The sequence below is a fragment of the Homalodisca vitripennis genome, chromosome 6 (assembly GCF_021130785.1).
Source record: "Homalodisca vitripennis isolate AUS2020 chromosome 6, UT_GWSS_2.1, whole genome shotgun sequence".
NCBI classification, from domain to species: Eukaryota; Metazoa; Arthropoda; class Insecta; order Hemiptera; family Cicadellidae; genus Homalodisca; species Homalodisca vitripennis.
The window spans coordinates 35,901,791-35,924,008 of record NC_060212.1 but is presented as its reverse complement, the minus strand read 5'-3'; the positions used below and the strand labels follow the sequence as shown (position 1 = coordinate 35,924,008).

The 22,218-nt window shown below is 32.1% G+C and overlaps 1 protein-coding gene across 3 annotated transcripts; it reads left to right on the top strand.

Annotated features, from left to right (window-relative positions):
• Window positions 1–413: 413 nt before the first annotated feature.
• LOC124364283 (proline-rich receptor-like protein kinase PERK9) lies at window positions 414–21,948 on the top strand. 3 transcript variants are annotated; one of them, XM_046819633.1, is made up of 10 exons: window positions 414–521; window positions 3,076–3,256; window positions 6,704–6,873; window positions 8,418–8,670; window positions 9,021–9,213; window positions 10,726–10,857; window positions 14,212–14,358; window positions 17,364–17,519; window positions 19,857–19,919; window positions 20,633–21,948. In XM_046819633.1, exons 2-10 carry the CDS (start codon window positions 3,087–3,089, stop codon window positions 20,807–20,809), a joined length of 1,461 nt encoding a protein of 486 aa, XP_046675589.1. In that variant the 5' UTR covers window positions 414–521; window positions 3,076–3,086; the 3' UTR covers window positions 20,810–21,948. The 3 variants fall into 3 exon arrangements, with proteins under 3 accessions (XP_046675589.1, XP_046675588.1, XP_046675590.1); XM_046819632.1 differs by having other exon boundaries at window positions 427–530; XM_046819634.1 differs by having other exon boundaries at window positions 482–530; window positions 3,079–3,256.
• Window positions 21,949–22,218: the final 270 nt, after the last annotated feature.

Genomic DNA, 22,218 nt, shown 5'->3' with positions numbered 1-22,218 from the left:
GAGGAGCAAGAGGTTAGTCCTGCAGTCACTTTTCACCAGGATGGCGTCTAATATTCTCTCCTTAGGTAGGTCGTTGTCTTCTCTAGTGTTGGGTCTAATTATGGGACATTGTTGTCTTAGTAAACATCTCCAAAGAGTTCCGGGAGGATTAGCTCTACATTGTGTGACGGTCAGGAGAAAACTGCTGAACATTACAATTTTATTGTCCTACAATAGCAAGGAAGCGCGACGCCATATTTAGTAATATGAACAAAGGTGGTGAATTTCCCCAGGAGGACCTAATCGGTTGTTTTAGGGGGTTTGTAGAACTGCTGAAAACGTAAACTGGTTGACTCATGGTGTACTTCCGGAGTGCGTAAAAGGCTCTTGAGGATGAAGTGCATGGCATAGAGTATAGAATAAAATTACTATCAAGGTGCATGCAATAGACCACTCCTTAAAAGAAGAAGAAGAAAAAGATCTAAACAACAAGGAAAAGAGACGTGTTTATGTTTGTTTACTGTCAGACGAAAAACTGAAAGGTGTGAAAGGTAGTATGCCAACATTTTTAAATTTTGTAGTGTTATATTTTATTATAGTAGTAGTAATTTTAGCATATTGTGCGTTTGTTGTTAATATACGCTTGGTAATCCAGTGCTTATCTTTATTTTTGGTGTTCTTAACCTCAAATTTCTGTTGTCATATTCTTAGTTGTGGTAAAAATGTGTTGCTATAAGCATAACACAATTTTCATTCTCATATTATATTATTATAGTAGGCCTATATGAGGAAACATTATAATATAAAATATAGGGACACGTTACAATAAGCAGACCTGGTTTTTATATTGCTCATGACTATCATCGATACTTTATATATTGAATAACAAAACCATCAATCAATAACAACGTATTTAAAATACTAAATTAAAGTAACATATTTCAAATTAATATATATATATATAGTTGAACCAATTATGTAATGTCATAAATAATAAAGGAACCATAACCATTAATCGCCTATGTGAAACTGGCCATAGATTCCATCCATAGAAAGAACGTGTACCCGGACCTAGTTCGGCTGCAGTATAATAAGAGGCCACCACCACAATAGAATCGTATTTATAATTATCTAAACTATAGAAACAAAAATATTTACATGATTTATGTTATATAAAAACTATCTATGTTATGTGTATCTATAAAATGTAACAAACAAAACAGTTTAACATTTAGTTACTTTTTACATTTAGTTATTTTTAAGGTTCCTATACTATGATTCTATTGTGATGGTGGCCTCTTATTATACTGCAGCCTCTAGTTCCTAACTGAATCCTGACCTAGTTCATAAACGTAACCCATACAAAATATATATTAATTTAATAACATGAAGATAGATACTACAAATAAAGATTTTAAATGAACAAAGACTACTTTTATGATAATAATCACCATTTATAGCGGCCATTTTCAGGATTATACTCATTTAACAAGACAAGTTCTGAGAAACTCTATAGAAGGTCCCGTACATCATAAACATACAAGCCGATTTTGATAAAACTTTATATACACATTTTAGATACAGTCTTCTATACTAAAATACAACCCTCATTATTAGGACGCGTCTATTTTTGGAGCCACATCGATTTTACAGGCTATCTGCTGAAAAATCAAATCTATGGATGGCCCTACCTCAAAAATGTACGAGCCGATTTTGATAAAACTTTCTATATACATTCAATACATAATCCATCCTTCGAGATAGTATCCAAATTCAAGTTCAGATTACGTAAGTGTTTTATTAACTTTGACAGTACTAGTTGTACAGAGACCCACAAGTTTCACAAAATCCCTTTACATAATTTTTTAAATAGTTTAACTGCACTAAATTATATTGTTTAAAAACTAATTAATTATATTTGTTAGGGTAGATAGGCTGAAGAATACTTTCTGAAATCACTTTAAAACCCGTTTATTAACTAGCAGTTCATTAATTTGGATTTAAAGTAACAATGTTTGTACTTGTTAGATATTTATATTTTAATTCCCAAAAGCGTACAGAACCAGAACATAAAGACGCAAAACCCCACCTAAATTAACCGCAAAATAACACTAAAAAAGACACAGAGAATTGCGTGTCGTAGCTATTTATACCTCCCCTTCTAATAAACCAGCTAACTAAAAACCAAGCCTCTGATTGACCTTAACTATACAATCACAAGGTTACAGAGAACAAAGTATTCTCAAACTATCCCTATTGTAAACACGTTAACAAATTGATTTTGTTGTGGGCATGTTATTTTTTCAATAATTATCTACAATGAAATCCAATCTGTGTATGATACATCTTTCATTGTTTGTGTACACTTGTGTTTGTATTCATATTGTGTGTCACTATTTTCAATATGATATTGATCCACAGATAAAAGGAATATTGATGCAAACTATTTATATATTCTTGTAGACAAATAAATTTTTCTTTGAAACAAATATATGTAGAATCTTTGGAAATTTATAAGGTGAGAGAAATTTGATAATTTTCAGTAAATAAATGTTTGGCATTTTTACTGTTTTTGTAACTATCTGTTGTAATTTAACAACTTTTTACCTGCCGCTGTAGATCATTTTACCAAATTTTAAGTATAAAATAAATCATTGATGAAAAAGTCCTTAGTATTATACATATTTCTGTAAGAGTTTATTTTAAAGACCAGGTTTGCTGAAAAACCTGCCGACCACGGCAACAAAACAACTTAAACAGACTAGGCAGTCGTGTCGTCCGACGGTCTCGGTGTTGCTGCAGTGCCGGTCAGGTTTTGCAGGGTTGCCTGTTGGGTTTTCCACGTAATAAGTCCAAGTTTGATAAATCCATACCTTGAAAGTGAAACCTTTGTGAAGATTTTGATACATGTTAAACAATAAAGTCGGAATAAAAAAGTGTGTTTTATTACATTTAAAAACGTAAGTTGTGTTGCGAAGAGGTTCAAAAAAAGACTTGCTACTGTAGGAGTATAGTATTGAAACTTCTAGGATAACATTATATACATTTCATTGTACACTTTTATAAAACTGTAATAATTATAATTTCTTTTTATAGAAGAAGTCAAGATGACAAAAGACAACTTAGGTGACATTGAAATCAGAAAGCTGCCAGCTGGTTCATTATTCAAGTTGTGCTCAATCTTGGACTGTGGTGATGATTGGAAGCAGTTAATGTCTGTCATCCCAGTGGCGTGTAAAGAGGGCAATCCTCCTAAGTACACTGTTGAACACATGAAGTAAGTCACACTGTAGCTTGAGTGTAATCTTGTAATGTAGTGAAGGTAGGAAGCAGTTAATGTCTGTCACCCCAGTGGCGTGCAAAGAGAGTAATCCTCCTAAATACACTGTTGAACACCAAAGCTTTTTTAATCTTATTAGTTTTTACTATGTTAAGCTTTAAACACTTTAACAGTCGTAGCATCTTGAAAGTTGATAAGATTAATGTCATTTAATGTTTATCTTTTTTAAGACTTCAAGAAAAATAATAGCAAATTTGAGTTTTTTTATCTTTACTGGTTCTTGAAAAAAATAAAAACTAAACACTTACGTACAGACGGATGGTAAACTTAGCATTTCTGGCCCATGTTTATGTTTATTTTTTGTTTGTTTGACATGAGGAATAAATTCCCAAAATATTTTTGGAGAGTTCTTAAATACCATATATATATATACAGGGTGATTCGGTTAGTGTTACCGGCACTTTCTGAGCTGATTGTACTATAAAAAATAAAGAAAAAAGTTCATATAAACATGGGTCCGGAAATGCTTCCTTACTGGGTTATGGCCAATTGAAGATTTTCACCAAAAATTGTGTGCAGGAGGTCAAATGATGATTTGCCGCGTGTTTATGAAGAGATATTTATAGGCGAATGCAACTTTTTCTAACGGATTTTTAGATGAGAAATTGAATAAAGTTCATCCTCATAGCTGTATCTCATTTAGTTTTTTTGTTATACTACAAAAAACAGAAATAAAATAATTTTGAAAACACTTTTTTTAAGGTTTAAACGGACAATTATTTTGTTAAATAGGCATTGAAGACCCACATTTTTACAAAGAAACTTGCAGAAAATTTTAATTCTGAATAAAAATTATGTGCCACACGGCTATTAACAGCGAAGTACTACCAAGCAAGAAATTCCAAAGCAAAGGAAAACCGCATTTTAATGACATAGAGTTGCCTACACATAAGATTTATTAGGATGCAATTTAAATTAAGTTTTAAATAAATTATTGTTTTTCATCTAAAGCTTATAATACTACGTACCACTTTCATAACAGGTGTTCAAAAATCAGTCCTTGTACTTCAATACACTTAGCAGCTCGCTTTCTGATTGAATCGAGTTATCCTCCGCAACGCTGCACGATTGTTTTTTTGATTTGTGCGGCGGCATCTTCAATTCGATTTATTAACTCTTCACGTGTATTTACTTTTTCCTGGTACACCAGGTTCTTCATCCAACCCCATATACAGAAATCTAATGGAGTTAGATCTGGTGATCTTGGTGGCCAAGTGTGTGGTCCACCGCGACCAATCCATCGCCCAGGAAACTGCTCGTTTAAGTGCATTGTTACATTATGGGAAAAGTGGGCAGGGGCACCATCATGTTGATAAATAATATTGCACCTTGCTGCTAATGGAACATCTTCTAATAATAGTGGTAGTTGTTCTGTAAGGAATTCTAGGTACATGCGGGAATTTAGATGTCCTCGGAGAATGAATGGTCCTATTAATCGATCATGAATGAGTCCACACCATACATTTACACTAAATCTGTGTTGAAAGTTGCGCACGAATTGTAATATGTGGATTTCCCTTTGCCCAAGTGTGTTCATTGTGAAGGTTGTTGACGCCATCTCGGGTAAATTGAGCTTCATCAGTGAATAAAATGGTTCTCTATGATGTTGACGGTTTTTCTAATTAACCAGTTGCAAAATTCCAATCGAAGAGGATCTGTTGGTTGAATACTTTGAAACTTGTTGTTTATGGTAAGGGAAACATGCTATTTTTGCGCGAAAGTTCTCCATACTTCAGACTGAGACACTGCGAATCGCCTAGAAAGACGCCGTGTACTGACACCAGGACTGCGTTCAGTACCATGATTATAGCCTCTTCCATATCTACATTATTCTGGGCAGGGCGATCCCGATAATTATTAATACTAGGAAGTTTACCTGTTACTCTTAGGGTACGAAATGATCCACTGATCGTTTTTGGGTTTGGAACTCTGCGATTAGGAAATCGTCTTCGGTATTCTGCAGTAGCAGCGGTTTGCATTTCCGTCACAAACGCCTAAGACAAATACCATGTCGGCATATTCTTCCGTTGTAAATAACAAAGGCATTGCAATTGTGATAGTAAGTTACTTTAAAATACACTTCACTTAACAAACGAGTAGTAAATTAATTGTATTAAATTGCACTCATTAAACTAGTACAGAATTGGTAACAAATAATTTTGGATTCCTCAATAAATTGCAGTGTATTGTTGAACAGCTGATTTGTGATACCAACTTATAAAAACATAATTTACCTTCTGTAAAGCTAACGTGACAAAGATATGTAGGTACATGATGTAACCATTTGGATAGTCCTAAAAAGTAATAGTATTATTGTTTTTTAGTTGAGCATTAATCTATTAAAATCCGTATTTACAATTGTATTCTAAATCAATTATTTGTGTACCTTATATCATTAACATTACGGTGTTTATTTATTTACTAAATACGTATTTCTTGCGTGGTAGAATGTTTGTTGTAAAATTAAATTCCAGAAACTAATACTTCGCTGTTAATAGCCGTGTGTGGCACATAATTTTATTCAGAATTAAATTTTCTGCAAGTTTCTTTGTAAAAATGTGGGTCTTCAATGCCTATTTAACAAAATAATTGTCCGTTAAAACCTTAAAAAAGTGTTTTTCAAAATTATTTTATTTCTGTTTTTTTGTAGTATAACAAAAAAACTAAATGAGATACAGCTATGAGATGAACTTTATTCAATTTCTCATCTAAAAATCCGTTAGAAAAAGTTGCATTCGCCTATAAATATCTCTTCATAAAACACGCGGCAAATCATCATTTTGACCTCCTGCACACAATTTTTGGTGAAATCTTCAATTGGCCCATAACCCAGTAAGGAAGCATTTCCGGACCCATGTTTATATGAACTTTTTTCTTTATTTTTTATAGTACAATCAGCTCAGAAAGTGCCGGTAAACACTAACCGAATCACCCTGTATACAGGGTGTTCATAAAAGGGCATCACAAACTTCTGTGGCTAATTTGCTTATGATTTTAAATCAAATCATGTCATATGTAGGTCGAGAAATGTATTAGCCGCTAACCACCATTTTGTATAGAAAGTGATCTTTAGAACTAGTTGTTACAGATATCAAACTTTGCATATAGGTTGTGACAAATAAGAGGAAAACTCAAAAAAATAATTGTGTTATTTGCTTTGATATTAACAAAATAGCACCTGTTGAATATTATAAAAGTCAAACAACAAAAAATCCAGTATACAGTTATAACAAATTTACAAGATACCAACTATTTTACAATTTTTATTATAATTAATTTCAGAAGTGCCCATGCCTAGAAATCTTGCCGGAGGAGTGGGGCACAAGGGTAAAGTGTCTACCAACAGTCTTAGTGTTGTTGCTAAGTTGTCAAGACTTTTCTCAGGTTGATCGAGACTGCTGGGATGTGCCAGAAGCGCCCATACTCGGAAATCTTGCTGGAGGAATGGGGCACGAGTGGGAAGTGTCGTCCGACGGTCTCGGTGTTGCTGCAGTGCCTGCTCAAGGCTGAGCTTTACAGAGCTGCAGATTTTGTGGCAGTTCAGTTGCTTAAGGGTAGGAGACAAAAATGTATTCTGCATATTTAGACATACAAATATACAGTAATGTGTTCATCTAAACTAATCAATTCATAAAGTTTTGTTAGAAAATATTTGTTTTAATGTCTGAAAAAATTTAATCTATTTTTGATTTCTTAATAGTCTGGATCTAGGAATAATAACTTACATTGATTAAACAAAGAGAAAGAGTAAAAGTTGGCAAGTTTGTTTAAATATATGAAATTCATTTGCATCCTGCCCTTTATTTGATCAAAAATTATTTGACCAGCCAATAGTTTTTATCTCGTAAAATAACTGAGTGAGTTATAAGATACCAAATTTATTCAGGTATGAATCTCTTAATCCCCCAGGTGATGATGGCCTTATGTAAGTGAAAAGGTACATTTCTGAGAAGTATAGTTATCGACGGGGCCCAGATGATTGTTAGATCCACAGATGTGTACAAAACGTTTGTATTACACTGAGCCAACTATTTAGGGAATATATGGCTGAGTGATAGATTTATTAGCTACGCCTGTCTAGTGTTTGACTTATCCCTTGTTAATTTTGTTTAACTTTTCATTGTAGTTGTCCCTTATTTGAATAACAGACTTCTTATGCCGAATGTACAGAGGCTAGCCATCAGATTATGTAGAAGCTCGTTTAATAAAAAAATACTGCATAAGCTATATAAGTAACTGGGTGGCAGGTTCTACGATGTAGGTATAGTTGCCAACAGGTGGTAATCTGAAAGAACTTACATAATGCTGGCAGTGTTGGTGCCTAGTTCTTGCAGGAGAGTATTATGGGTAGAGTACTACTTACTAGAGCATATTCATAAATATTATTAATCACTGAAGCACTATCATCACTAAAACAAAACCTCTTGTTTACTGGATGCTGATTGAGACGTGGCGTGGTGTGGGCGTGGGTTTGACGAGTGGAGGTTGACTCAGCACAGGTGGCTGTAACACTCAGATATCAGATCGCAATAAACACTGTAATATCAATTTTTCACTGTTGTAATATTCAAAACTAATCAAATTCAAACAAACTTTATAAGCTTAATTTATAAACAAACACCCCAATAATTATGAAGTTTTATAAAATACAATTTAAAATAGTAATTTCATAATTATTGGAGTGTTTGTTTATAAATTAAGTATTTGATTCCAATAAGAAGAAGCTGGTAGAATGTAAACTTTATAAGTTATAGATTTATTTTTTGAAATTCTAATTCTTAGAAAATTGTAACAAAAATCATTATTTTTGTTCTATTTTTGTTACTCTTAGAAAATGTAAAGTGTGTAGATGGGCACGTCACACATGGCTTAGTATGACTGACTCTAAGCCTACAATATAAACTTAAAGAAGTTTAAGATATTGTTTTATGCAATTGTCATGCAATTTATTGCAAATTGACCAATAAAATATTTGATGTAGCCTACCATTCAACATCTCATTACTGAAAAGTGTGACAAGTATTAGCTTCCATCCACACACTGCGACAGATTGTAACTTTGCCTATGCAACTTACGCAACTTGTCTTTTGTTTTCTAGGCCCTCCACCTCGAAGGCCTGAATCAGGACCTGCAGCTGCTGTCGTATATCCTGAAGAGCCAGCTTCAAGGAAGGACCTTACTGTAGCCTCAGTCGACAATATCCCTAGTGCTCCTCCACTTCCATCTGATATCGTTACCGTCACACCTCCACCACCCAGCACACCTCCTCATTTGAGCGTCACACCGCAGTTTCCCTCACCACCGAGAGCTGCTACACCACAAAATCCCACAGTCTTGGTGGAACCAGATACGTGAGTATTTATGCTGTTTCCAATGTTGTCCCTAATGCATATATATTGGGAGTTCTTAAAAACGAAAGTGGTCCTAACTTTCTGGATAACCTCTGTGTTATTATTTTATGGAATACTCCTTGTACTTATAGGTATATATTCAGATCTATATCCCAATCTTTATTATTCTTCAAATATGATTTGTTTCCACAAATCAAAATATAAAGATGATCCTTATTGAGAGATTTTATGTAAATATTTATTGGAATTAATAAACTCATACGAGTGTTTTTTTTTAGTTTTGAGATGCCAAATCCTTTCATCCAAATACAAAATCATTATCTATCTAATAATTACCCTCTTCATAACAGGGGTGATGTGGAGAGAGTGAGTTACTCAATTCTAGAATCAGCTACGGAGAACTTCACTGAGTCCCGTATTTTGGGCGGCGGTGCTTATGGGTCCGTCTACCAGGCCTGCCTGCCCCGCCTCGGAGCTGTGGCGGTCAAACGTTTCCATCCCAATGATGTGTTGGGCAACCCACAGCAGCAGTTCTGCAACGAGGTACGTCTTCACGTGGTCCCCAAATAAGCTTTTTATTTTTGTGTTAGTGTACCCTCCAAATGTGTTACTGTTATAGGCTGCATCTTTCCTAAAAACATCTTAATAACAAAACACTACAAACGAAAGCTTATTTTTTCTTGTGTACAACATAAATTCAAACCAACTTCTACTATGGATATTGAATTGACCTTAATAAAAAACTTTTTATTGCATAATAATAATTTATTGCATTATATTTGGAATGGTTTGCATATGGTCAGCCATATGTTACATACACTTGTTTATATTAGGTCACACTGTCTCTGAACTCAGCTTTTATTTTAAACATATCAGTAATTCAAAATGAACTCCTCTACTGAATGAAGTGTTTTAGATATGAACATAACAAAACGCTATATCACTAATGCAAATCGCTATTGCTAAACGCTAAAATTTAGTTTAGTCATATTTAAATAGTATAGTGCTATTCGATTGTTGAACTGTACATTCAAGAATAAAGAGAATTTGAATTGAATATATGAGCCTCTGTAATTAAACTTTACAATGATTCTTACCACCACCTGATTCTTTTTGAAGCCTAAAAACTTGTACCAATTAGTGTTTAGCACAGTTCTTCCACAGTCTTAATCCATACTCAAAATGTGTATAGATGAGACCAAAGTATGACTTTTACGACTTCTAGGGAACAGAACTTTATCAGACTCTTTAGTGATGGAAATCTGGCAAATACCATAATAATAATCACATGTGAGACCTTAATCTCAGAAAATTAATGGATTCAGTTTCATATATAAGAATATCACCCACAAATGCAGCATGTTTTTCTGCACACTTTCGCGGTCTTCTAGATAAAAACTGGTAACATTTGATTTTGATTTTTTTTCAAATTTGAATTCTGTTCCACAAATGATATGATTTTTAAGTCTTTTGATGTTTATCTTTTGCAACAACGAATTATTTCATCAGTATATTGAATTAGATCTCTGTTCCGAATTACCGAGTACTGTTTGCAGAATAGTGTGGAAACAGAATAGGTTCAAGAATAGAACTGTGAGGGATACCATGGGTCATTTTGATGTGTACAAAACAGCCGAGAAATATGCTGAGCAGTTCATGTGATTAAGTCTTTCACAGTAAACAATTTAAAAAATTGTTTACTATCAAAGACAATCGCTTCCTAGAAAACAATGAAATTGTAAACTTAAAACTATTTGGCTTCAGGAGTAATACATAAACAATTTCTTAAATAATGTTGTATGGCTGGAAAAGGTGAGAACAGTGCTGTACTAGAAAGATTGAAATTGGATGATAGTTTCTATTCTTGAAAGGATAATATTTTTTACAACCAGAATTACTTTAGCTGTTTTCAAAATAGGTGGAAGATTCCGGTTAAAAAAATTGACGTTGGTATATTTTATCAGTGAACTTAAAATGTGTCTGAAACAAGATTGGGTAATGTTGGCGCTACTTGATTTATTTCACAAGTTGAAGCAGACTATGTTGTACTTGTAGGTGCAAGTGCTGGCCCAGCTGTCCCACCCTAACCTATTACCACTACTGGCCTACTCCGACGACGGCCCAGCTCTCTGTTTGGCCTACAAGTACATGAGACACGGCTCCCTCCTGGACCAGCTTGCTAGCCAGGTAAAGGTTTTAGAACTGGAAATTAAACCTATTTATTATTGTGGATAGAATTAATTTTGGGGCCAGTTGTGTTTTCAGTGTTTCAGTATGAGGGATACAAACACATTGTGGCATATTTTATGTGGAGTGAGGAAGAGAGGGGTGGGTCAACCACTTCATTTTTTTGATATTACAGTAGAGTCCCGTTAATCCGACCTAATTGGGACCGAGCCCTATTCGGATTATGTGATTGTTCGGATTAGCCAGAATTACAGAAAAATACGGTTTTAAACTTGAGAATGGGTCTATTTTGTTATAGAATTATCAACATTGTTTATTAAAACATGTTTTCTGACTGTTGCATTGTATTTCTTGACAATTAAACGTGTTTTCGAATAACAAGCACATTTACCGTATTTAGTGTGAAAGTTCTATTGTTAAGCAATGTGAGCGTACAGGATATTGTACGGGTCCACGCGTTCAATAGTTGTACGTAACTACGCGTCATCCAATAGACTCTCTTTAATGCGACAGAAGACAATAACTGAATTTATGTCTTTTAACAATTAATATTGTACTCAATAATAATATCAGTACTGTACGTCCAATTTTTGTTTGATTTCACTTCTTAATACAGTAATTTAACTCATACTTAACCTATAAGTTTCAATTTGGTACTGTATTTAACTTCATTATTTATGTACTGTACCGTACACAATTTGTTTTAATAAAATACTGTATGTCTATTTAATTAAAGTTTTCTTTGTTTATGTACGAAATGATGCACCCATTTTCATTTTTTATGTAATTAGTTCCTATAACTGTTCATTATCGTTATAAATAATTCCTCTTGGACCTGTTCGGATTAACCGACGTTCGGATTACACGTTTTCGGATTAGCGGGACTCCACTGTATGTGGTAAACATACAGTGTTAAATATTTTTGTTTGCAAACTAAACTAAAATTGGCTGAACGGATTAATAAAACAAAAACATTCATTCCACCGATACAGTATGTCCTTCTGGTAAAATGCATGAAGGAATGTATCTCTCTACTATCTAACCCTTACTCATAGAAACCCATTTCTGGTACAGCAAGACAACTTTGCTTTAACAATTAAAAGCCATACCTGGTACAACAATCTTTCGCATTGCATCGTAATAATGGCATTAAATCAGGTCCAAAGTGTCTGATGGGGTATTACTTGCTTATGGAATTTTGGGTTGATGTACTCCTACAAGACAATGTAACAGTGACTTACAAGTATTTTTGGATAATAATATGCTTCTTAAATATCACATGTTCAGCTGAAAAATTTAGAAGTAAAAATATTAAAAATGTAAGAAGTATATTACAAGAAAATCTTAGTTTTTGGTGCTTGTTTCCTAAAACAAATAAAAGATATCTTGTCTACGGCAGTGAGTAATCCAATTAAATCGTTTTCCTTAACACTCTGTGACATGCATAAAAATAGTCACATGTTGACACACACAGTGGGGTTCACTCACTCTTAGTTTTTATATTTGTACGAGGTCCGACAATAAAGTAATGAGACTGATTTTCTTTGCAAGATGTGGCAACCCTGCAGGCTTGCATAGGTACAATACATTTAACCTTGATCTACAAGCTGCTTCTAGTTCAAGCGGCACATTTATGCAACTGCTCAGTTTTTAGTGGTGCTGTAATAAGTTAACACATGTTTGTGTTTCTCGTCACGGAAATGGAGCCGCATAATATTGCACAACGGTATGTATGCCCTTTCTTTTTGCGTTACATTGGGTGAAAACGCAACAAAAACTTACGGTAGAGCTTCAGAAGGCTTTTGGAGAGGAGTGTGCAATCAGGAGGCAACTACTTTGAAGGAGACAACACTAAACTCGACTATAACGATAAGCAAAATTTTTGTTCACATCAGTCTCATTACTTTATTGTCGCACCCCGTATACTTCTAAATATAAAGGTTTATGAAATAGTAAAATAAATGTCCTTGCTATTACGTATTAATATATTTATGATAGTTATTAAAGTAACTAAAATTATCAAATTAAATAAATAAACCAACCATGTCATTCTCTGTTACGATTAGTGACGCAATAACACGTGCAGGCAGGGATTCCCCACATGTTTAATACTCCCAACATCAAATTTGTCTCCGGTACTTTCGCCTCTAATTCTGTAGCTACATTTCTCATACAGGTTTCTTCTCTTTCCAATTGCATGTTAATTTGAAACAGAAAACAATGGAAATCAGTAAAGTCACATAAAAGTCCATAAAGGAAAACTTTATTCTATAACACGCTGGGGGCAGGAAAATCCTAGTAAACGGCAGTTGAACGTCTCTATATTGACTGCAAATTTTCAAGGTGAACTGAAACTATAACAGTAGAGCGCGGGAGGAGTATTTTCAAATTTTGGGAAGAAAGCTTAACTCTGTTTGTTTCCAGATGTCAATCTTAAGAAATGTTGTTGACTTAAAAACAAAACTTATGATGTTTAATGCTATGTTTGCTTCAGTCATGCAATATGGCATTGAAGTTTGGGGAAGTTCTGGCAGGCTAGCAGACATTTTCAAAATCCAAAAGAAATATTTAAGGATTATGACATTTTCCTAAAGAAGAACTTCATGCAATGGAATATTTATAGACTTCAATCTGTTAACCTGTCCATCGGTTTATGTGCTGAGATGCTTACTGTTTGAAAGGCAAAATTTTGAGCTCTTCTCCATAATTACAATACAAGAAATAGAGATATGTTGCACTTTCCAATTCATAGACTTTATTTAAGCGTTCACCACAATATTTTAGAAGAAAATGATACAATAAATTGCCTACTAGATTTAAATCAATGCAAACAGACAATGGATTTAAAATACAAGTTTCAGATAAAGAAAAAAAAATATTACCCTATTGAAGAGTATCTATGTGATACAATAATTTAATAACATTATGAATATAAATAAATAAATTTAAACATTTTATTTTTATGACTGTTATAATTTTTTATAACATTGCACATATTTAATTGAATAACATTAACTTAATTTATTAAACTTTTGACTTGGACAATGTTTGATAACCGATAGTAATATTAAGTTCTATTTTATATCTTGACAATGTCACCTGTTCTTCCAGCTGTGCTGGATTAAGAGAATGTATGTTATGCAAACTGTGACAATAAAGAATTTGAATTTGAATGAAGGGGTAGAGGAGAGATGTCCTAGAGACGCACTCTAAAATAAATATGATTTCTGACACAGTACATACTTTTGATGCTAGACGTAAAAATGGAACGATGTCACATCCCTTTCCCTGTTTTATCAATTTTGCCTGTTTGTATCATGGTGATCCATAAGTTAATTGGTTGTTTCTTGTCAGGTCTCGCTGGCATGGAGGACCAGGGTTGAGATAGCAAAAGGCACAGCTCGAGGCATCTGTCACTTGCACTTGGCTCTGCAGAAACCTCTCGTGCACAGAGATGTAAAGTCAGCCAACATCTTGCTTGATAACAACTTCACAGCCAAGGTATCGTCTTAGTAATCGAACTCAGACTTTTTTCTGTCACTTATGTCTTTAACGTGTTTAAAGCCATTAAACATTAACTAGGAAATTGTGACAATCTTAATGTAGAGTTCAGCTCTTTGTCTCTGAAGAAGAATGCCCCTGGATTACACCTGATTTTGCAGCTGGATGTTTCGGATGTCAAAACGAAATAAAGAGTTTGTCTTGAGCTTCTTCATCAGTGACTTTTTTTGGAGTTCAGATGCTGCGGAGGGTGATAGAGGATTTGAACTTAACATTCGCAATGAGTGATTGCAGCTGATCTGACTCGTACCAATTTTGACATTTGTTATTGTGTATAAATCAACATCATCATTGTACTCGTAATTGGCATATAGTTACACTGGGATCGGAAAAAGTTGGTGATTTCAGTGGTATATTTTATTTTACTATATTTACAATGATATTGTGTTTACAAAATAATGAATATTAGTTCGAAGTAAAACTTTTGCCCATTTTTTATTACATATTGATGTTTTTTCATTTCATTTCCACTCTCAGGGTGTATTACTCTGGAGGTAGAGTTTGCTTGATAAATTTGTGATTTTATGTAGAAGAATTTGTGAAATTGTGTATTTAGCCTCTGTTATCAAAGCTATTGCTTGATATTGTGATCATTTTATAGTCCATTTCATGCAGTAATAACATTTTTATTTTATGTTCTGAGTTTTGGTTTAGCTAAACACAATATGTAGTGCAAAAATAATGTTTTGTATTAATATTTTAAACACTTGTGTCTGTGGTAATACTGTTAGCATTGTTGTACTATTTATGCTTTTGAACTATTATCAAATGTTTCCTTCATAAGTTTTATATAGTGTATAATTTTTTAAATTATATTAAATTTAGATACATTTGACTGTACCAGATATTAATTTCTACTATATCATAATTCTTTGTCAAGTGCATGTTGACCACTTTAAATAAAATTCAAACATTGTATGGGAAAAGGACTATCCATAATATGATGATTATTGTAATTCATAATTATTAATGTATAGATCTTTGAGAAAAATGTTGTATTGCTTTAACACATTTAGGTTTACCAGGTAAATGTAGATTAAAAAAATATTTCAACCCCGGAACGGGCAATTGACATTGTAATGTCGATCTGAATCGATTAGGAGTGGCAATCGACATTATGTCGATCTGACACACAATCCTTTTGACAGTTCATATAGTACATAGTCAACACTTTCACCACTATTATTTATATACCATTTCAAACAGAAAGAATTTTTTATTTCAATGGTGAAATTTGTTTTGCTGTTTTGGCAACTGAGATGTGACAGTGGTATCATAAACTTGCAAGAATTAGTCTTCATTTTTTAGTCTTTAGATTTAGTCACAAAGGGTTTTTATTTTGTATATTCAGATAGTGTTAATTACTTATAAACGAGTTTACTGTGGATCTTTTCAAATCGATTTGTAATGTTTTTCTTACACTTTTATAGTTGTACATGTAATATGTTGTAATTAGTAAACCTAAGTCAAGCTAGAATATTGTACTATGCAGTGAAAGTGTTTGGGAGCTACGGTATTGGTGATTTATCATGGGTATGGTTTATTATATTGATTTATAGCTTTGTTTTAGGCTCTCATTTCAATGTTCCAAAATTTTGCTGATTTTTGACATTAGAGAACTTGTTAAGACTCAGACAACTTAGGCCTTGACAGTGACAAATAGTTTCACTTTATGCTTTCTGGAACCCCAAACTAAGCCAATATTTCAGCAAAAATTAAAAAATAGTATTTATATATATTGTAAAATTAACCCTTTGAGTTCCAGGGATCTCGTTACGAGGCGATTGTAAAAACACGATTATATATTTTCTGATGGACAATTCATTTACCTTTAAAACGAATTAAAAAGAAGCTTTTAATCAAAAATAAATTTTAAGTGGATTTTTTTCTCAAACCTTGTGTATTAGTACAAATAATCTCTAGCAAATAACTATTTACAAAATTTTGTTTATGGTACAATATTAGGTTATTACACATGATTTTTTGGGTTGGTTTTAAATTATCTTTATCATGAAAGTGTTGAAAGTTCAAAATAAAAAATTTGTATAATAGTTATTGTACCTCAAACTTGATTTTTATTTTGTTTCCGTGGAAATGTTGCCGTTTAAAGTGATTTTTTAATTTAAAAAATTAAAACAAAATTTAAATGTTAAATAGTTTCTGATACTTAATTAGTTTTCCTTTACAAAGAAGTAAAAAGGAGCTTTTTATGATCAAAAATAAATTTTATACAAATTTTTTCCTAAAACCTTGCTTTTTCGTCCAAAATTCTCTGGCATTTTTCCCGTAGTCACACAAAAAATAACTCTGCACTTTTCAACATGGATTTGATTTCATCTCTGGCACTAAAAGGGTTAATATGAGTGAAATATTTTCATATAAGAATGTATTTTTTAATTACAATTTTTGAAAATGATTGTAACCATAGTAACAAATTTAGGTACGTTACTTAAAAAAAATAAAATAAATATAAATTTGTTATTAATTTATATATTGTTTTGTAATGCACATAACTGTCTAAATCTTTGGTATATCTTAGAAACATTTAGTGTAAGAATTATATTTTTTGTAAATATTCTAAAATAATCGTACCCATAGTAACAAATTTAGCCCTTTCATGTACCATTTGCGGTTTTTAAAATATATTTAAATTTTCTTTAAGAGAACCTGGATACCATTATATATTTTCTAAAATTAGATCAAATAAATAATAAACTGGATATCTCAGATTTGAATATTTATTATATTATCACACTTTACCAGGTACATTATATATATAATACATAATGTCCTAAAAAGTGTGTATGACATATAGGTTTATAGTAAAAATGTATTTTTTGCAACATTTTTGAATTTTTAAAGTAAGTTTTGTATTCTTTTGAATTCTCTAAGAATATTTTCAAATGGATCTTGGTAATTAATAATAATTTGTACACTATTTTTAGCTGGGAGACTTTGGACTGGTGAAACTGGGAGGGAGCGGAAGCAACAGCCGATCTGTCATCATGACAACAACGGTTATCGGCACCTCTGCATACATGGCACCTGAGGCCCACAGGGGTGATGTTTCTGTCAAGATGGACATCTTCAGTTTCGGAGTGGTAACTATTTTAAGACTCTATATATCCAAATATATTTACTCTTTAACTTAATTCAGAATAATTTGATTTAGAATTCAACCAGATATGTACAACACTTTCTATATATTCTCAGGAAATATAGATTAACCCTCCAAGCGTCCATCATCAATATTTTTGATGACTCGGACTTTCACTAAACATCATCATCAAAGATTTTGATGATAAACATTCATGTCTTTAAACTCATATTGCTGATACTAATACCGATCAAATCGCATTATAACCTATACTGTTCGAAACCTCATGAGTTTTTCTTTATGTTTAGTGGTTTTTCGATTTCACATACTCTATAACAAACATTAGTCTACATCATTTTCATCAGCTATTGTTTCCAGCAAAGTGTGTTTGCATTGTATGTTGTTGCTCAGATACAAACATGTGAATTTCGCTGTTTACAATCTATTTTGTCCATGTTTTTGTTTCAGTGTGTTGTTATGTAGTTATTAATTGTTAGAATTGATATTATTGCATGTAAATAGTTTTTTATAAAAGATAATCACTATTTTGACTTTCTTCTATAAGTAAATATTTTGAACTTCTAAAAAAACTTATAGCAATGTATTTTTATTTTTTCAAAAAATTAATAATATAAAGAGCTATTATACATTTCTATCCAGGACAAAATTTCCTACAATTTGGCTATTCTGAATTTTTAATATCTGTAATATTTCAAATGCATATGCATGCTTTATTGTAAGTTTTGTGTTTATTTTTATTTTTTGTTTAACTTTTTAAATTTCTAAACAAAGAAATTGTTTTTTCTAACTTCATGGTTACACGGTGTAAAGGCACAATTCTTTGCAAAAAAAAAGCAGCATATAAAACTTTATATTTAAGCTACTATTTAGATTTATTATAAATTTTACAAGAACAGTCTGCAAAACCTCACAAAACGGGTATGCATTTTACAAAATATGATGGATGCTCGGAGGGTTAATATTATGTATATAAAATATAGTACATAAAATGGAAATAATACATGAAACTCATAATTTGTTACTATGGAAACATAAATTTTAGTTTATGGCATAGTTATAACACATAACTTGTTATTACAACCTACTCTTGAGCACTTATTATAACTATATTAAATACAAAACTGGATATATTTACCTCAAAACAACAATGTAACAAAGACCAAGTACTGACAGAGGGTAGAGTTAGTTATAACACACAGATGCAGCGCATTTGGATTTGCAGCACAAAACTTCTGAATTTCGACGCATTGGAATCTCCTCTTGCACCATTCATTAAAATAAATTTTATTAGTGATTGAACTTGCTCACATATGAGATGTGGGCACACCGGATTACTATTATTGTTGTTACATGTACTTGGCCATACCAGATTCAGGGTTAAACATTCAAAATAAGAATTTCCGTGAAAACCATTTAATGGTACTGTATTAAGAAAAAAACATTGTACTTTGGTCTTATATATTTTTCATCCAATACATAGAATTTATGTGAGTAGTAGAAGCAATAGTACAAATATAAATGTAAATGACAGAGAAATTGTAGACTCGACTTGTGATTAAGCCAATAATATATACGTCTGTAGTTAATCACTTTTGACATCAGATCGGAACCAAAGGCTGTTATTACTACTCCAATTGGCTAAGATGACCTCTCATCATGAACCAACGAGTTCGAGGATAGGGAAAGTACAGATAATTTCCAATTTTGTATATCATGTTCCCTGAATAGATGCAGAAGTGCATATAAACTTTACACTAGAGAAGGAAATTCCAAAAAAACAAACATGTCTAGGGATGTGATGTTTCTTCATGACCCTCAGATCTAAAATTAGAAAACAAAAATGAAAAAACAACAAATGTGGAGAAGAAACAATCCTTTATCACGAACAATCTCCAGTTTTCAACAATAGTAACAAAAAGAGTATTATAGAGGACTAACAACAGGAGGAGAAGTTTGCTCTTCAGCAATCCATTGCTTGAATATATGTCAAGATTCCATGATTTGTTTGAGTTTACCTTATTAACAGAAGATTGTCCTCTACTTAATACAATATTCCTTTTTATAATTAACTAAACTGTGTATATCTTAAAACTAATTTATCAAATCTTTGAAATGTTTTGACAATTTCCTAACAAATTAAATTATTCAAAGATTATTTTTTATGATTAGCTAACATATACAACTTATGATTTAAAATATATTATCAGGACATTAAATTATTGATTATGGAAGTCATTAATAGGAAAACAATCATGTGTCATTTCAAGATCCTATTTTAGTTGTTTACTAAATACGTTAAGTTTTGACCAAATTTTTTCAGGTTCTGTTGGAACTCTTGACTGGACTGCCTCCTTACGATGGAACAAGAGAGGGCCATGACTTGGTATGTTTTATTTTATGATATCCTAGTTAGTTTTATAAAAGAGGAAGAAATATAGAGGGCCTTACTATTACCAGTGTTTCAATTGTGAAATTTTGATTTTTAATTAATGTCTTGTTAGTAAAATATTAATATTCGTTTTTATAATTTTCCATAATTTATTTACTTTCAGATTATTATTATTGGGCACTTCCTTAAGCCGTTATTGACGTAATTTTTGATATTAAAACCAAAACCTTCCTTCAGTTTTTAATTTCTAAAACATTTAGGAAAATAACAATTTTGGGAATTTGTAGCTGTTTTATATAAAGTTTACTCCTCAAGTGAAAGTTAAAATGTATTATTTCATTTTATACTTAATTTTGTAAAAAAAAAAAAAAAAAAAAAAAAAAAAAAAAAAAAAAAAAAAAAAAAAAAAAAAAAAAAAAAACAGTTTGAGAAAAAGAATAAATTTAAAACATTAACATTATTGAGTAACTTGTCATTTATGCATCAAAAGAAGCTTGAGAATTTGAATGGATTTTAATTCTGAACTATGCAGGTATTTACATACAAAATATTGTGTCGTCTAAAAGTAGATTTTAAATTGTCAAACAAAATGTATGAGTATAGTAGTTAAATCAAAATTTGATTGCCAAGCAAGATTATACAGTCTGGTTTATGATGTAATATATTTACGCCGAATGATTTTAGTTCTTGTTTAAATTATGTTCCAGATAACTCATGTAGAGGACTCCGATGACAGAGAAGCTATGGTTGACGACAAAGCCGGGAACTGGCCTCCTGAAGTTGTTACCAAAATGTTCGAACTTGTAGATTTATGTTTGTTGGAAAAACGCAAGAGGCCAAACATCTTACAAGTTATTGAAAAACTTGACTCTCTTTTAGCATAATTTAACACGTGTTCAAGTTTGTTTGGTGATTTGGTGATGGATTTTTCATTACGACTCATACAGGTACCTGATGCAGTGCTGTGATATCATAAAGCACAATTTCATCTTTCTTTTATGAAGTTAAAGTAATAAAAACAATGTGTAAGAGGAAAAACGTGTCATCTTCGGAAGAAGCTGCCTGTCACCTATGATAGATGTAAATTTTCCATATTGTGGGATAGTAGTAAAATACTGATTTTCTTGTTAACCCCTTAACGGCTTATTAGAATGGCAAAAATTAACAAATTGCTTATTTTTTATTACATATTTAAATTATTGATCCCTTTAACTACAACAAAATAATTATTTTTCGGCTTAAAAATATGCAAAAATACCTTATTGAAGGTTTTGTTGAATTTCACTTATATATTTTGAATTAATGAAAATCAAGGTACACCAATGTTTCAAACATTATAGACATTATTTACATGCACTTGTATGTGAATGCTAGTTTTAGTAGTTTTTATTTTTTCGGTATGGAAAACCTTGAAGCAAGGAGCTGCACACAAACCTATCACAATCACTGTACTTAAGACACAATTCTCAGGGTATGTTAAGCTTCAATAAGACTACAAATCCATCCCCATGTAAGCCAATCACTAGTATGCCCACACAAAATAGTGAACTACGTACTGGTAATTATTTCTACGTTTTTCCACTTGTTGAATCACCACCGATCACAAATCAAAATAAAACTTGGTCATTGTTGCACAACGAATTAACTTGTCTGCGGCATTTTTTAGTCATAAGTCAGTAATGAAGTAACTCAGTAAAAGCCATTAAGGAGTTAAGAATTTAACAACCATTTGTCTTTCGGGGTAACATGAAGGTGTGCAATATAGCCCTCTTTTGAACGTATCTAAGTAAGATAAAGTGGCTTAAATACAGCTAGCAGTGCTTTGTGCAAGTGCTCTGAAACAACTACAGTATGTATATCCTGTCGAAGTTTGAGCTTATATAATGTGTTAATGTTCAATACTTTTTATATAAAATTTGTAAATAAAAATTGTTAAATATAGTTTTATGACTTGTAAGTTTCTTTATACATATGTCTGGAAAGATAGTTTATGAAACCAGCTGTTAATAAAATATAAAAAGGGTCTTGTTGACAGCATTTTATTCAAACCAATATTTTCTTAATTTTATATGTTTTATTATTTATCAGTGTACTTGTAAACATATCCTAGATCCATAATATTACCTTTATTGTCATATTAATATTTTACAAACTGACAGTCAAAGTAATGTACAGCAGTTTGTATTGTAGCCTCCAAATGTAACAAAGGTCAAAACCACTATTTTGAACCAATCGTTCCTTTAAAATTTTAATTAAAGACATGTAAAATCATTGAAGACAGCATCAAATTCAA

What these genes read in the sequence shown, in the direction of transcription:
- LOC124364283 (XM_046819633.1), top strand. Translation starts at nt 3,087, where the DNA reads ATGACAAAAGACAACTTAGGTGACATTGAAATCAGAAAGCTGCCAGCT. An exon ending in TACACTGTTGAACACATGAA is followed by an intron (nt 3,257 to 6,703) that starts GTAAGTCACACT and finishes GACTTTTCTCAG; the next exon opens with GTTGATCGAGACTGCTGGGA. An exon ending in GTCTTGGTGGAACCAGATAC is followed by an intron (nt 8,671 to 9,020) that starts GTGAGTATTTAT and finishes TCTTCATAACAG; the next exon opens with GGGTGATGTGGAGAGAGTGA.